The 15682-nt window shown below is 45.0% G+C and overlaps 1 protein-coding gene across 1 annotated transcript; it reads left to right on the top strand.

Annotated features, from left to right (window-relative positions):
- Positions 1–148: 148 nt before the first annotated feature.
- Positions 149–14745, top strand: LOC139661293 (von Willebrand factor A domain-containing protein 8-like; the record flags this gene model as incomplete). The annotated part of the gene is made up of 7 exons (XM_071539724.1): positions 149–305; positions 4422–4530; positions 7189–7314; positions 7955–8113; positions 10218–10316; positions 10808–11046; positions 12888–14745. Coding segments are annotated over 7 exons (998 nt in total), but the record flags the coding sequence as incomplete, so codon positions are not given.
- Positions 14746–15682: the final 937 nt, after the last annotated feature.

Raw genomic sequence — 15682 nt, 5'->3', positions numbered from 1 at the left:
AACTGCCTGATCACATTATAGGACACTACAGACACTTTTTTAGTCAATAGAAAATGTGGGTAAAATGTATCAATCGGCGATCTGTAATCCCAATCGGCTCCAGGAAACCTGATCTGTGCATCCGTAATAATAAGATCTGTCCCTGCAGGTGGCAGAGACACGGCGGGTCTGGGCGGCAAAGGGGGTCCCTACCGTCTGGACGCAGGACACAAGGTCTTCCAGGTCTCCCAGGCCGAGAAGGATGCGGTGCCAGAAGAGGTCAGCAGAGCAGCCCGCGAGATGGGCGAGAAAGCCTTCAAAGAGAGGTCGGTTACATCGAGTACAGCGGCAAAATCCTGTCTGTTCATCTAGCCCTCTCATTCTGGCACAGATCACGTGCTGATTGATTCCTTCCCAGTCCAGGAAACTATGGTGGATGCTCAACCAATGACCCACTTTCTCAATTTCCCTTCCTCCTAGTGCAGTATAGCTCAATTCAGTTAGTTCCAGAGGTGGGAAACGACCCACACTAACCTCTATATGTTGTTACAGCATGGAGGTGTGCAGATGTTTTGAGCTGGCAGCCTTTTTCCACCCTCCATTCCCTTTGGGAGCTACCCAGAACTGGAGTGTATGATCTATGTGATGTGTGTAATTTGAAACAGGTGTGTGTGTGTGTGTGTGTGTGTGTGTGTGTGTAGGCCCAGGCCTAGTTGTTTTGGCCATCCACAGGGGCTCCTGGTCAGTCAGCTATCCCAGGTATGCTGCTCCATCCCGGGCTAACAACCACAGGCTGTACTGGCCCGGCTGGATGGATGAACGCAACGATTGATCCCACTGGGTTGTGTGTGTGTGTGTGTGTGTGTGTGTGCACGTGTTTGCTTCAGGGTGGAGGGTTGAGAGGGCACCCCTTTCAACAGCTCAACCATGAAGGCTGTCTCTGTTCTCTTTCGCTTCAGTCTCGTTCTCTTTACTTTCTTTTCTCCTTTTTTGCCCTCCCTCCTTTCCCCCCCTCTTCTCTCCTCCTTTCCTGCTTATACCCCTTCTCCAACACTGGCTGCTTTCACATAAACTGACAACCTCTCTCTCTCTTTCTCCCATCCCCCAGTTTTTTATATCTTTCTAACTATGTCTTTCTTGGTCTCTTCTCCCCTAACTTCCCCCTGTCTTTACCCATTCCACCCCCCTTTACCTGTCTACATTTCTTCTCTGAGCCTCTCTCCTACCTTTCCCTACCTCCCTCCCTCCCTATCTTCTGCCTGTCTGTCAGTGTCACACTAAGCCCAGAGTAAATCCTGTAGCTACATGCTGATAGTCTGCTTCCAAGTAACTGTCACTGTACTCGACTGCTCCCAGGCCAACACACCACAGAAATGCCCACGGATATAGCCGACCTTGTGTTTTTTACTAGAATTGTTGTTGCTACATATCACAGGCGGACTCTCTCAGGCCACTTCCATACGTTCTCATTCAGAGTTGTGTGTTGCACAATCCTTTGTTTACTTGAGCATCAATCAGACTTACTATGATCCTTCCCTAAACCTTTGAATACCTAACACACACACAAGCAAAAGCAGGCATAGGCATGCATTAAACACGAAACACACACATGAGTGTACACACACACAGAGACACACACACACATACACATTCTCCCTAGCTATGTTTCCATCCAACTGTCAAAAAAAGTTTGGCAAACAATTAAAATGTCACAAAAAATAAAATGAGATTTATGAGTTTTTCCATCAGCTAGGCTGAAGCCAATAATTTAATCTTCCTGAATGTAAAAAAAGAAAAACACATCCATCAGAAAAGGGGAAACATTCTTCCAAGAATTGATTAGTACTGGGCAAGTTGTTATTGTTCTTTAGTGTCTGTTAATGTTGGCCATATTTCATGCTTTCATCTGAAGACAAAAACAAAGAAATGCACTTAGAAATGTTCTAATGCACCAACTAATGGCAGTATAACCACGATGGGCATCTCATACATGCAAACAACAGCAGGTAGTCAGAACGTCCAGAGCCACTGTGGTGTTGTGTGTTCAATTTGAGCCATTCATCAAGCCTACCTCATTATTTATTTGACAAATGCATTTCCCTTGCTATTTATCGCATAATTTCTGTATCAAGAAGAAAAATGTGCTTTATTTTACTGCTTCCATCCAACTTTTCTAATTTGATACATCATAATTTGCAACAAAATTCTTGGATGGAAAACCAACTTGTGTGTTGTTGCGTTTGGCCCGAGAGAGGCAGGTGTTGGATGGATGGAAGGCTGTTTGTGTAGTGTGTTAGCTGTAGGGAGTGTCAGCCCAGCTCCTTGTTTTTGTGGTTGTTGTGAAGGAGGTTTCAGTGTGCTGTCTCCATCTCTTATGAGCCGGTTTGAGCCAAAAGAGACACTTTTTCTGACTCTCTCTCTCTCTCTCTATCTCTCTATCGCTATCTCTCTATCTCTCTCTCTCCCTCATTTAAGTGAAGGTTGAGGAATTTAGAGGAAATAGCCGCGGCTGCTGGCCAGTCCGCCTGCTCGGCACACACACATACATATTCTCACACACACACATATATATACACATAGGAATGTGTGGTGGAAGCCGCATTGCCATGCACTCCTCTGTGGGCTGAGATGATGTGGTATAAGAGGCAGAGGAACAGACAGGCAAACTATGTGTGCAGGTCTAAATAACTGTGTGTGTGTGTGTGTATGTGTGTGTGTGTGTGTGTGTGGTACAGGATGTATTATAAGAATCAAGACCAAACACTAGAGACTAACTACAAATGGATGGAATACATTAAAACTTGTGTATTAAATATTAGTCTGAAGATGCCCCTTGATTTTGGCTGTAGCTGGTATGTGTCAGCTCTACTACAGGGTATCCATGCATTCCTTAAAAAGTCTTAAAAGTTTTTTCACCTTGGAATGACACGGTTTTTTGGCTACATGGTTAGATTAACAGGGTTAGTAGTAAAATATGCAAAACATGTTTTTCTTTCATCATATCTTCTTTACTAAACACAACTGGTCTTTTGTGTCTCTTAACAATTCATTTTCTGTGTCATTTTTCTTATACGGCCCATACAAGGTCTTACAACTTAAAAAGTCTTACATTTGGGTTTCTGAAACCTTCAAAAAACCCTATTAGCCAATGTTTGATCAGTGTTTTTTTTTTGTTAATATCATTGTCAGTTAAACAAATTAGCCGATAAAGTACTCAGTCCATTAATCAATAGGGTAATTTGACAAAAGTTAGTTTCATGTATTCACAAAGATTTTTTTTTTTTTTTTTTGTGAAAAGTCCAGAGTGAGACTAGTGCACATGCTTCAGCAACAGTGAGGATGTATTTTAGTTGAATACACACACCTGTTGCAGCCAGCATAGAGATCATAGTGGTAGATATGTCCGCTGAATGTGTGTGTGTGTGTGTGTGTGTGTGTGTGTGTGTGTGAGAGAGACTGTGTGTGTTTGAAACAGTAATACATAACAAAAGAGGGTCTGGCTGATTGCATGGCTGATGCAGACGCAGTCTACACAATACGCCCCTCTCACTCTGATCTCTTTTTCACCCACGCAACCACACACACTCACTCACACACACACACACACACTCACCGGTCTGCTGCAAGCCATGACACATATCGCCAGAGCCTCACCTCCATCCCACAATCCCTCCCTCCGTTTTAAGTCACTGTTCTCTATCCCTGCTGCGGTCATGGTCTGGTTGTCACCTAAGGCTTCAAACACCTGGGAGAGAATCCCACCACCATCTCTCTCTCTCTCTCGCTCTCTCTCACACACACACACACACACACTGAATCATCCTCAGGTGTAGTAAGGGTCTTACCTCCACCTTGTTTACATAGATTAGAGTTGCTGACATTTTTTTGTGTGTGTGTGTGCGTGTGTGTGTGTAATGTGGTGGGTCAGCGAACGATACTACCCGCACAGTGGGATTATACTGATTAGCTCACCTTGAGATGCACAGCCCACCTGTCCTGAGCTCCACAGGTGTGTTTTGGAGGGATCACACACACACACACACACACACACACACAGAGACACACACACACACACACACACAAACTCACAAGTGTCAGTGCTCAATGTTTAACAACACTGACCTGTGTGTCAGTTTCTCCACAGGTGTCCTGAGCTCATGGAAAGATACCTGTCTCTTTCTTCTCTCTCACTCACTCTCTATCTACATCTCTGTCAAACTCATTCTCACCTTAGATTAGTTTCCAGCAGTGGAAAAGACAAAAGCAAAAAGTGTATAACATACTGTATGCTTTAATACAAAGGGTGCTTGGCCTAATTCAGATGAAATCAACTCATGCCTATTCTCTCTCCCTCTCGCCCTCTCTCCTTCTCTCCCTCTCTTTCTCCCTTTTCCCCTTTCTCTCTCTCCCTCTCTTTATCTCTCTGTTTCCCTCCCTCTCAGGCTGAAGGAGATTGATATGAGTGAGTATGATGCTGCCACATACGAGCGCTTCTCCAAGGCGGTCAGGAGACAAGTCCAGTCTCTCCGCATCATCCTGGACAGTTTACAGGTTAGCTTCACTCCACTTTGCATCAGGCTCTGTCCTTTATTTTTGCATGCAGTCACTTGTTTAGCTGAACACATAACCCTCAGTCCCGCGGAACAAAGCGTAGCCATTTGAATGATCGGGGCAGATAATTTAGAGCCTCATTCAGAGCCTCAGGAATGGAGGAAGTTTGAAAGAATGGAATGTTCGAATTGCTGTAGACCAAAGCTAATCTGAAGCAAGGCAACAGTAAACAAATGATGCAGTCAGTAACAAAATGTTACCTTGTTTTGACCTGTTATTAATTGTGACGTCTTTTTCCTTGGATTTCCTGTTGGAGTTTGAGTTTCTGTAGGTGGCGCTCTCTTCTTTGTCTGTTCAGCCATGGTGGCTATCACTGCTCATGCTAACTATACAGTTCTTCTTCTACACCCGACACCAGGTGTTTAGAACAGCAAATGTAAAAGCTTTTATGACCTGGGTATAGGTTGAATCACTATTGAATTAGATCAATTAAATATTAATTTAATTAAAAATTAATCTGCAATAAATATTGCAAATTATTACTTTAAATGCAATCTATCCAAACTGACATCCACACATTTTCTGACACTCTCCTCATTCTTCCCGTAGGTTCAAAAGTTAAGGTTCAGATAATTTAGCTTCTACTGTAAATACAGTCGGACACTAAGGACTGCAGGCCGGCTGACCGTGGTCATCCAGAGAACAATGGATTCATATATAAAGTTGCTAGATGACAATCGGTTGACCTCATATGACCCCACACGTGGTGTAAGGACAGGAAGGGGGGGGGGGGGCGCTGTCCCCCAGGAGCATCCTGATTGGTTGAATGAATGAAAAGCCAGAGCTCAGGGAGTGGTGGTTAAAAATCCAGGATGTGATATTGTCTTAATTTCTTTAGTTTGGCTTTGAATTTCCTCCCTTTGTCTGAGCGTCTTAGGGGGATGTCTGTCCGTGCATTGAAGTGTGTGTGTGTGTGTGTGTGTGTGTGTGTGTGTGTGTGTGTGTGTGTGTGTGTGTGTGTGTGTGTGTGTGTGTGTGTGTGTGTGTGTGTGTGTGTGTGTGTGTGTGAAGAGAGGAAAATCATGCAGCATGTGAGAATGATTACAGAGCAGCAGCACTAAGCCATGCTCTATTATTCCCCACTCCAGGTGTGAGGCTCTGTTTGTGTGTGTGTGTGTGTGTGTGTGTGTGTGCGCGTGTGTATGTGTGTGTTTGTGTTTTCCATCCAGGTGTTTGCAGCCACGCTCCCCTTGGCTTTGAGCATGAGCTTTGGTTATTGTTTGTGTTTGCCCTTGTTAACCCAGCCTTCTTTCCCACTGTAAAGACCAAGAAGATTATACCAATCATGGCAGGCGTGACGCTATGAAGTCATGTGTTATTTTTATCATACCTGGAGAGTGAATCAGGGATTGGGACTCACACACACACACACGCATACCCACACACCTAGCCATAGCTGGCAAGCTCCCAATAAACTGATACTGTATTGTTTCCATCCGCTCTAGAGTCCCTTGGGGGAAACCCTTCTCTGTGTTTATCTCTCAACAATGGACTGGGTTGCCAGATATAAACACCAGATCCCCGCTTTGCGCTCTGTAAAAAGAATACAAGTTGCCAGAATGGAAAAAAATGCTCCAAGGTTGGCAACTTGGCATGTTACAACTTATTTGACACATACGTTAGGTAGTGTGTGCATTGACCTACATTAAACCTCGATAGCCCTACCTTAGTTTTGACAGCCTGATCATATCTCACACACACCCTTCTTTCTACAAATGCATTCGAAAAAACTATTGCCGCAGATGTCAGCACTTATCGATGCTTCAGAGCATAAGACACACATGTGCTGTGTGTGGCATGATGTGTAATCTGTGTTCTTTGGCTGTGCACACACGTCATATATGTTATGTAAAGAAAGTCACACACACGCAACCAAACACCGTCACCGGACTTTTGTAAAGATTCAGCGTTCGCAAAGGCGGAGTCGGGCAGATTGTGTTCCTCCTTTTGTTAGTCCTCCTTTCTGCAGAGAGTTCTCCTTCCTCAGGGATCCAAATGGAGGCAACAGGAGAAAGTAACGCTGCTCTTCCTCCCTCCTCCCTCCGTCCTCGTTTCCTCAGGGAGTCGGGAAGTGAGACTGAAGGAAGGGGGTCAGAGCTACAGAGCTACCCTGGTGTCCTGTCTCTATTGTTGTTGTGTGGGTGGGTGGGTGTGCTTGTATTTGTATTTGCACATGTGTGTATATTTGTGTTTGTGTGCGTGCATATGTATATATACATACTGTATGTGTGTGTATTATTCTGTCCGCACTTTCTATCCTTTGTCAGCAGTCTGTTGAATCTCAAAGCCCCACCAAAATGAAATCCCGTTCCCCAGACAGGTCTTCAAATGTGTGTTCATCTGCTAGTTGTGTTATTCATTAGCTGGTACACAGCAGATATTCAGACCTCTTGGTGTTCTAAGCTGGAGTTTGTGCATGAAAATCTGTTATGATCCCTGTTAATGTGGAAGCGATGAAAGACATAGGAAATGTAAATAGTGTTTGGGTACTGCGGTTGTAACTGTGTGGGTTTGTGTGTGTGTTTGTGTGTGTTTGTGTGTGTGTGTGTGTGTGTGTGTGTGTGTGTGTGTGTGTGTGTGTGTGTGTGTGTGTTTCAGGCCAAAGGGAAGGAGCGACAGTGGTTGAAGAATCAGGCTCTAGGAGAACTGGATGATGCTAAAATCATTGATGGACTGACTGGAGAGAAGGCCATATATAAACGCAGGGGAGAGCAGGACCCAGAGGTGAGTGTGTGTGTGTGTGTGTGTGTGTGTGTGTGTGTGTGTGTGTGTGTGTGTGTGTGTTCGTGTCCAAAGATACTTAAGCCACCCTTAAACTGTTCTTTTTTTCTGAGCCACACCTTCAACCACACACACACACACACACACACACAATGTTGACCTTATCTGTCAGAATGTAGATTCCAGTGGTGTGTGAGATTATTATTACACCCTCGGTCAAGTCATCCCACCCGTTGTAATGGAAGCCCACACACACGCACACACACACGCACACACACACACACACACACACGCACACAGTATAGAGAGGGTTGTTCCCACACTAATCATATACATAAACACACACTAGCCATAATATGCATGTCATGTTTTTCTACCTTATTTAACTCCGAGCGCTGAATATTTTTGGTCTGGCCTGAAGGTCTGTGATGAAATAATTGCATCTCCTTTTGAAATCCTGGTCTTCTTTTTGTTATTTTTGACTCACCGAATTAACCTCCACCAGATTCAACAAAACACGACACAGTGTCCACCCTACATTAACCTTTATGGTTTATGGTGTTAGTCTTTGCCAGTTTTCATTGAAAAATGTGTGCTCATATTTTACCTTTTCCCCTCCTGTGTTGTGTATCTGTCTTCATAGCTGGGCAGTCCTCAGCAGAAGCCCAAGCGTCTGCGTGTGCTAGCTGACGTGTCGGGTAGCATGTACCGCTTTAACGGTGTGGACGGCAGGCTGGAGCGCTCCATGGAGGCTGTGTGTATGGTGATGGAGGCTCTGGAGAGCTACGAGCACAAGTTCAAGGTGAGACCACCACACCAACAACTACATTATCACACCCAGGTAACCACAAGGAACCAGGCTACTATGCTACATGAAGAATACGTATTAGAGAATATAATCAAGAGGGCTTTAACTCATATTCTGTTGTCTGTTTGAACTATTAACCTATTAAACTATTCATCTCAACCAAGTCTCCACTAGGAATTGCACTTGTTGCACTTTTTGTAAATATGAATTGCCCCTGTGTTTGTGGTGGTTGATTATATATGGGGTTAAAGGTTATCCCACAGTGCCAAGGTTCAGTAGCAAAAGAAAAATCAGCTTGTTTATCTCTACAGAGCTTAGAAGCACATACCAAGACTTTATTTGGATAATTCCCTGGTCAATAAACTATCAGCTCCCACTCTGGTGGTATTGTGGGTCAAAACTCATTACGGTCATAAGGCTAACTTAGCAGATGACTTGTGATTTCTACTGCCACGTCCTCAAGCTGCTTGGTTTGCCATGTAAAAGAGTTGTTGTGTTGTAGCTGCTGACAGGTCTGCTGACAGCTGCGCTCTGCCAGGCTTTGTCCACACTGTCGTCAGTGTGAATGAAGCACAGCGGTCAGTGCTGCAGGGCGTAATGATCTTCACTACCTGCCTGCTCCTCTTTAACTGTATCTGCTACTGCAGCTCTCAGAGAGTAGAGTGGAGAATAGTGGAGAAATAAAGGGAGAGAGCAAAAATTGTATGTCACACTTATTTGACCTTAATTACACCTTTATTTATGTTGAAATGTTGAGGATCTTTTTTTCCCAAGGCAGATATGGCCAAGGCAGCAGCAGCACATTTAGTTAGACCAAACAACACATTCATCCAAGACAATTCAAGAAAAAGCGAGAGAAGAAGAGAGAAAATGAGAGAGAAAAGACAACATTTCAGTCCTGAAACAGTCATCTTAATCAAAGCACTGTCAGTAATTAGGTAAAGAATAAGGGAGAGAAAAGGAGTCCAGCTTAGCCAGGATGGTAGGATGGTCGACGAGATAGAGGAAGAGAAAGGGAGAGGGATAGAGAGAGAAGAGGAGAGTGTCGTGAGTGTATGCGAAAAAGATTGTAGGGAGACAGACTTCTTGGCCCCTAAGTGTCACCCAATCCAACCTACTAGTGATCACATATCAGTGTCACATACACGCACACACGCACACACACACACACACACACACACACACACACACACACACACACACAGAGGGAATTTCAATGCTGCTTATCACATGTCAATGCAACTGCTTTCCTTGCGTAACACACCTTACGTAAAAGTGCATCTGATAGCACAAGATGCATACAACAAGACATACACACTTTCACTTGTATGTGCTTCTGCTACCTGCTCACACACACAGAAAACAAGACACACACACCACACGATCTCCACAGGTCAAACAGATAGTAGGTCAGACAGTGAAATCTCCTCCCAAGTCTGTTCAGTATTTCTATTTAAATATGAAAATTGAGACGAGGCGACATCAGTCTTAACACCACATCACTTTATAGTTTCATGTCCGATTTATTACAGACATCAAACCTCTCATTACTAGCGAGTTACCAGAGATGGAGACACACACTCACATATGCAGTGGTGAGACACGCGGTCGCATACCTTCGCCCACCGCAGTCCTAACTGCCCTTATTAGAAATAACTCATATAATATCTGGGCCCTGAAATAGCTGAGCGGAGCCCGCAGAGCAGCCGGCCTGACCCGGCCTTATGTAAGCCAGTTCTGATGGATGGTCTATGGGAAGCCTGTACACATGTGACAGGGTTAACATACTGTAGTGGGCACTGGTCGGAGCGAGGATAGCCCTGTGTAGAAGTGACTATCTAATGTTACGGCACCATCGCACCCTGGTCTTTACACTTCATTCCAAGTTGGCCATACGCTATTCTAGGACATGGGAGGGGATGATGCAAGGCGAGGGGGTTACGGGAAATTTCGAGTTGTTTAACAATTCGAATATTTTCTACATTGCAGTTTTACTAATGTGATCTTTTTCTCCCTTTCACCTCCTATATTTCTCATCTCTCTCAATTTTTCTTTTCAATCTGTCCACCCGGCTTCTCCTACTGTTTTCTCTGTGCAGTATGACATAGTGGGCCACTCAGGCGATGGCTTCGACATCGAGCTGGTCAGAGCGGACAAGGTCCCCAAGAATGAAAAACAAAGACTCAAGGTCCTCAAGGTATGGACTCATCTTCAGTCCATTCATCCTTCCTTATTGTACCATACTGTGTAATGTTGTTTTACATGGTGTTATATTTTGCTGTATTGGGGGGAGAAAGGGGGGCTATGGGACGCCTGAACTTCCCGTTGAGCCTTCTGGAGGTGTTGTGGGACAAATTCAACCAAACATCTATAACATACCTGCTTTCAACCACTTTTTTCTGCAACATTCAAGCTACAATTCTACATAGGTGTTATTCCGAAATAGTACAAGGGATAGTTGCATCACATCGTTTGTATTGGTAAAATAACAACATAGCAACCCATGTCATATCCTATCATATCATCATACATCATGATAGACAGTAAGGTCATATAACTGCTTCTCTTTGCCTTCTTCCTTTAATTCCATCCCCTTTCAACCCTCCTCTTCTGGACACAATCCATTCCTCTTCCCTTCCTCTTTACCCCTTCCCTCCCTCTCTCTCCTCCTCCCTCACCCCCTGGTAGACCATGCACGCCCACGCCCAGTTCTGCATGAGCGGCGACTACACCCTGGAGGGCACGGAGGCCAGCATCAGGGAGCTGGCGCGAGAGGAGGCCGACGAGCACTTCGTGGTGGTGCTGAGCGACGCCAACCTGGAGCGCTACGGCATCCGGCCCGAGCGCTTCGCCCGCGTCCTCACCTCCGACCCGCAGGTCAACGCCTTCGCCATCTTCATCGGCTCGCTTGGCGACCAGGCCGAGAGGTGAGGAGGAGGAGGGGGGGGGGGGGGGTGTTTTGTAGGGAAGGGGATGAAAGTGGAGGGTGGAAGCGAGGGAGAGAGGAGAAGGTGGAGGAAAGGGAGAGTAAGAGAAGAAAGAGGAAGGAGAGGGATGGAGAAGGGGAAATAAAGGGAAGGGGGGAAAGGTGAAGGGGGAGCAAGAGAGGATGAGTAGAGGGAGGGGGGATGAGAGGTGGAGCAGAAAGAGATGGTGAGAGTGAAGGAGAGCAGGAGAATAAGGATGGCAGGAAAAAAGTGAAGAAAGATGAGGGAAAGGTGCAGAAGAGATGCCAACAAGAGGAGAAAAAAAGGTAGAGGGGTGGCAGGGATGGAGAACAGAGGACAATAGAAGTGGGAAAGATATGGAGGAAAAGATGGTTGAAGAAGGGGAAGGTAGTGATGAAGGAAAAGGAGCAGAAGACTGTGGAGGAAGGGAGAAAGAGATGGAGTGAAGGCAAAGAAAGCGAAACGACTGGTCTTAGAAGAGAACATCAACAACCTGTGTAATAAAGTCTTCTAGGATCCAGGCTCCTACGGAGGAAATTTTACTCATTCTACGGGCTGCAACTTCTACTAAGTTGCAGCCCGTCATCTGAAAACAATAAAGAACAACTTCATTTCAGTTGAACGATGAACATCCAGTTTAAACCAGCTGAAGCCTACTCATATTGGTGCGTGCTGCTGGTCCCGCTGACCTTTGTAGTCAAATCCCAGTTTAAGTCCTGGGCTTTGCGGGCAGCACAAAGAGGGATAAGTGCTCTCTTAACTTCACTCCTCCTTCCTGTTGCCGTCCTGCCCCTGGCTCCCAGGTCCCTGGCCCGCTATAGGTCCAGGGCTCTTGGCTCAGGGCCAGCACTCTGTTGTGGCCTGTGGGCCTCGCGTGGCCCTTTGAAGAGCCACCAGCTTGAATATAGTCGACTGAGCCGCAGGACCTTTAGAATGACAATGACCTGTTTCGCTCTCTGTTCGTGACTCTGTGAAGGAACGAGCAGCGAGAGAGAGAGAGCGAGAGCAAAGGAAGAGACCTTTGACCCTTGAAAGCAGCTTAAAGGAACTACTCTTTAACTACAGAGGCCGTGGTCAGGTAGAAATTAACTCTGAATTCAAAAGACTCAACTCGGAAAGCGGACGCAGGGGATCGAGAAAGAGAATAGAGAGAGAGATCTCTGTGCTACTGTCTATTAACAGGCTTCCCACTGGACATGGAATTTCTGGAATATCATGGAAGTTTGACGATGTATTCCAGACAGGTTAAGTCAGCGAATTTGATCCATTTTCTGGGGAAGTCAGGGAATATCAGGGAATTTTACAAATGGGTCACTTTACACGAATATACCAGGATGTAATGTGCAACTTGTTTTGTAAATTCATTGCAACAGATGGTGGTTTTCAGTCCAGCTGTAATGAAAGGAACGATATTTTTGGGTCATGGAAGCGCGCCGACTTAATTATGGGAAGTCATAGAATTTTACATCAGGGCCACAGTGGGAGCATTGTATTTATTCCTGACTGGAGTTGTAGGGTGATGGTCCACCTTTACATGTGTCCTCACCTAGAGTTAGAAGTAGTGAGTTTATGAAAAGGAGTGAAAACACAGGAACTATGACTGTTGTTTTGTGCCTAAGCTCCACCATGTGAATGGCGGGCATTGTCCCTTTCTCTCTAAACACATATCAACACACTGTACTCTTTCCATGGAAATGTCTAGTACCAACTCACAAAGCACAAGCACTGGTCTGTCTTTTTGCTGGGAAATGACTGAATTGCTAAAGTTCAGACACTCTGTCTAACCCCCAACTTCTGTCTTTTTTTTTCTTTGTTTTCAGACTCCAAAAGACCCTACCAGCAGGGAGATCCTTTGTTGCCATGGACACCAAGCAGATTCCCCAAATACTGCAGCAGATCTTCACATCCACTATGCTGTCCAGCGCCTGAGACTGACACACACACACACACACACACACACACACACACACACACACACACACATACCGATACACACACTCACTCACTCCTTATCTCAGAGACTCGAAACCTCAAAAATTGTTCTGCCAACTCTAAAACTTATCAGGCTTTGGCACAGTGACTTATCACAATTTGTCCTTAACCCACTTTCCATTTCTTATCATACATTTTGAGCTGTATCAGGACTAGAGGTGAAGTGAGTACAAAATACGGTTTTCTAAATGCCAGTGTACAGGACTGCAGAGGTTAGACAGGTATATTTATTATGATGGAGTTGTGTGTTGGCATAAGCGAGCCAGATAATGTTTAGCTGCTTTGTAGTGTCCCTGGGGGGAATTAGCATTGTGGAAAGAGCCTGTGATCTTTTGCAGTACAACTGTACTCTACTGTGAAATGACACGTACTGCAGTGGTAACTACAGTGACATTGTGAATGCCTGGAGCCTGTCTCGGACCCCGTGCGGAGATCAAACACACAGCCCGCCCTGTTGTTGATTTAATTGTGCTTTTGGCCGACAGTGCGCTGACGCACGCACGCATTTGTGTTTGTCCTGTTTTGGGGTCTGAGCCACTTTGCGTGGGGGGGGGGGAAGGTCCTGAACTTGAAATGGCCTCTCTTTTTTTGGACTTCCTGTCTCATTTATCCTCTGTCACACACAGAAAAGCGCATATGCACACACAAGACGGGCGACACTTACGCGCCACCTGACACACACATGGACGTGGCGAGCGGCACTAACTTGGCTCCTGTGGAATGCTGGGACTGTGACCAGGGGAATTTCCCACCTGACTGCACACACTCTTTAAAGGCAGCCGCTGTTGCACAACCCCCTGCTGCGTGTGTGTGTGTGTGTGTGTGTGTGTGTGTGTTCTTCTCTACACCATCTATGTCAACATGCACAGCCCTTTCCTTCCTGGCTAGTGGACCTTGTGACGCTCCTGCTCTTCTCAGTCCTGCAAGGAATCTGAGATCGCCTTTCATTGCCGGACCTCCCACCCCCTCTCTCTCTCTCTCTCTTTCCCACCCACACACACACACACACACACACGCACACACACACACACACACACACCACCTCTGTGACAGCAAGCGGCCGCTATTGCGAGGCAGAATTGGCAGAACAATGTGTGACGTAGCATGTCAATGTGTGTTTCATGAAGAGCACACAGACCCGGACACATCTGCCTTCACTGTGCGTATCTCTACTATATGATAAGATACCGGGCATTCAAATTCACTGTGCCATGCCTGCGCCGACCAGTACCCACGTGCATCTGGCACTGTATCGGTTTCACCTCCGGCTGGTCACACTTAGTGTTCACGCCTCACTCAGCCGGACTGATCGGATCAATAGACTGATGTGTCTAATCTATCACAGTGTCTGATGGAGGAATATCCCTGTTTTCACTCTAACCTACTTTACTCTCCCACTCTGTCTTTCTCTTTCTCTGGTTCTGCTGACAGTGTGGAGTGACCTACAGTATTGTTATTACACTAAAGTGTCTTCATAGCGATAACAGGACTGTAGTTTCTGTATTGAAGCGTTGCCTTCATTACATTTGTGTATAGAAACAAACTTCATTACGTTTGTGTATAGAAAATGTTTGTGTATTGAGGCATATGATTGTGCATAGAAACATTAAAATCAGATGTTTCCATTATAGATAACATCTTTAATCATCGCTGCTGTGTCTTATTTAATTGTATGTTGTTTTACATTTAGGCTTTGATTGAATAACAATTGTATATGTATACAGTATGTATTTAATGTATAAAATTTTAATAAAATCATCTTAACTGTTCATTACTCAGCTGTTTCCTTGTGCTCCACTTAAGTTGTTGTCTTACTGTCAAAGCACTATGACTGGCCTTCGCACTCCTTTCCATTGGTTGCTTATGATTTTGGTGATCTAGTAATTTTAGCTTATTCTACTGTTGTGCTCATTGTAAGTTGATTTGGATACAAGTGTCCACTAGATGCCTAAAATATCAATGTACACTGCTATCATTGTTTGCATAATGTTATGAGTGCTTTACATTGAGTCATACATTGTTCTGCAGGGCACCAGATGCCCTTTTTTCTGAGAAGCTGTGGGACTTCTTAGAATAAAAGGCTGTTCACTCCGCTTCCCTCTCATTTCCTCCATGGTCACTTTTTCCATGCACTGTAATAGCCCTCTCTCTCCCTCTCTCTCTTAACCTCCCCCCCTCGCTTTTGCTATTTTTTACCAGTCAAAGTGCTTCCCTTTTCTTAGCATTTATGATTTTACACTTTCTAGTCATGTAGCATCCTGTATCTACCTCTGAATTCAGCTCTATGCCAAAATCTTACTCACCGTATCGAATTCAGCACCCTGCTCTCCACGCTGCTCTATCCGTATATTCTTATTGTTAAAGAGGTAATCCTCAAATCCCTTGTTTCTTTTTTTATTTTGGCAGTATCTTTGGTAATAAATCCTTGCTGTGGTGTTTCTGCACTACACTTCCTGGAGATCACCTGTCAATCAAACAGTGAGTCCACTACTGTGACATCTTTTTCCTTGGATTTTCTGTTCAAGTTTGACTTTCTGTAGGTGGCGCTCTTTTCTTTGTCTGTTTAGCGGGTGGTGGCGATCGCTGCTCATACTAACTACCCAGTTCTTCTTCTATTTATTCC

This window comes from Centroberyx affinis, unplaced genomic scaffold, assembly GCF_046629955.1.
Source record: "Centroberyx affinis isolate AG114_WGS23_722 - 3 ecotype Tasmania unplaced genomic scaffold, CSIRO-AGI_Caff_v1 ptg003493l_1, whole genome shotgun sequence".
Classification (NCBI taxonomy): domain Eukaryota; kingdom Metazoa; phylum Chordata; class Actinopteri; order Beryciformes; family Berycidae; genus Centroberyx; species Centroberyx affinis.
Note: the sequence above shows the minus strand (reverse complement) of the source record. Positions and strands in the feature narration are given on the sequence as shown.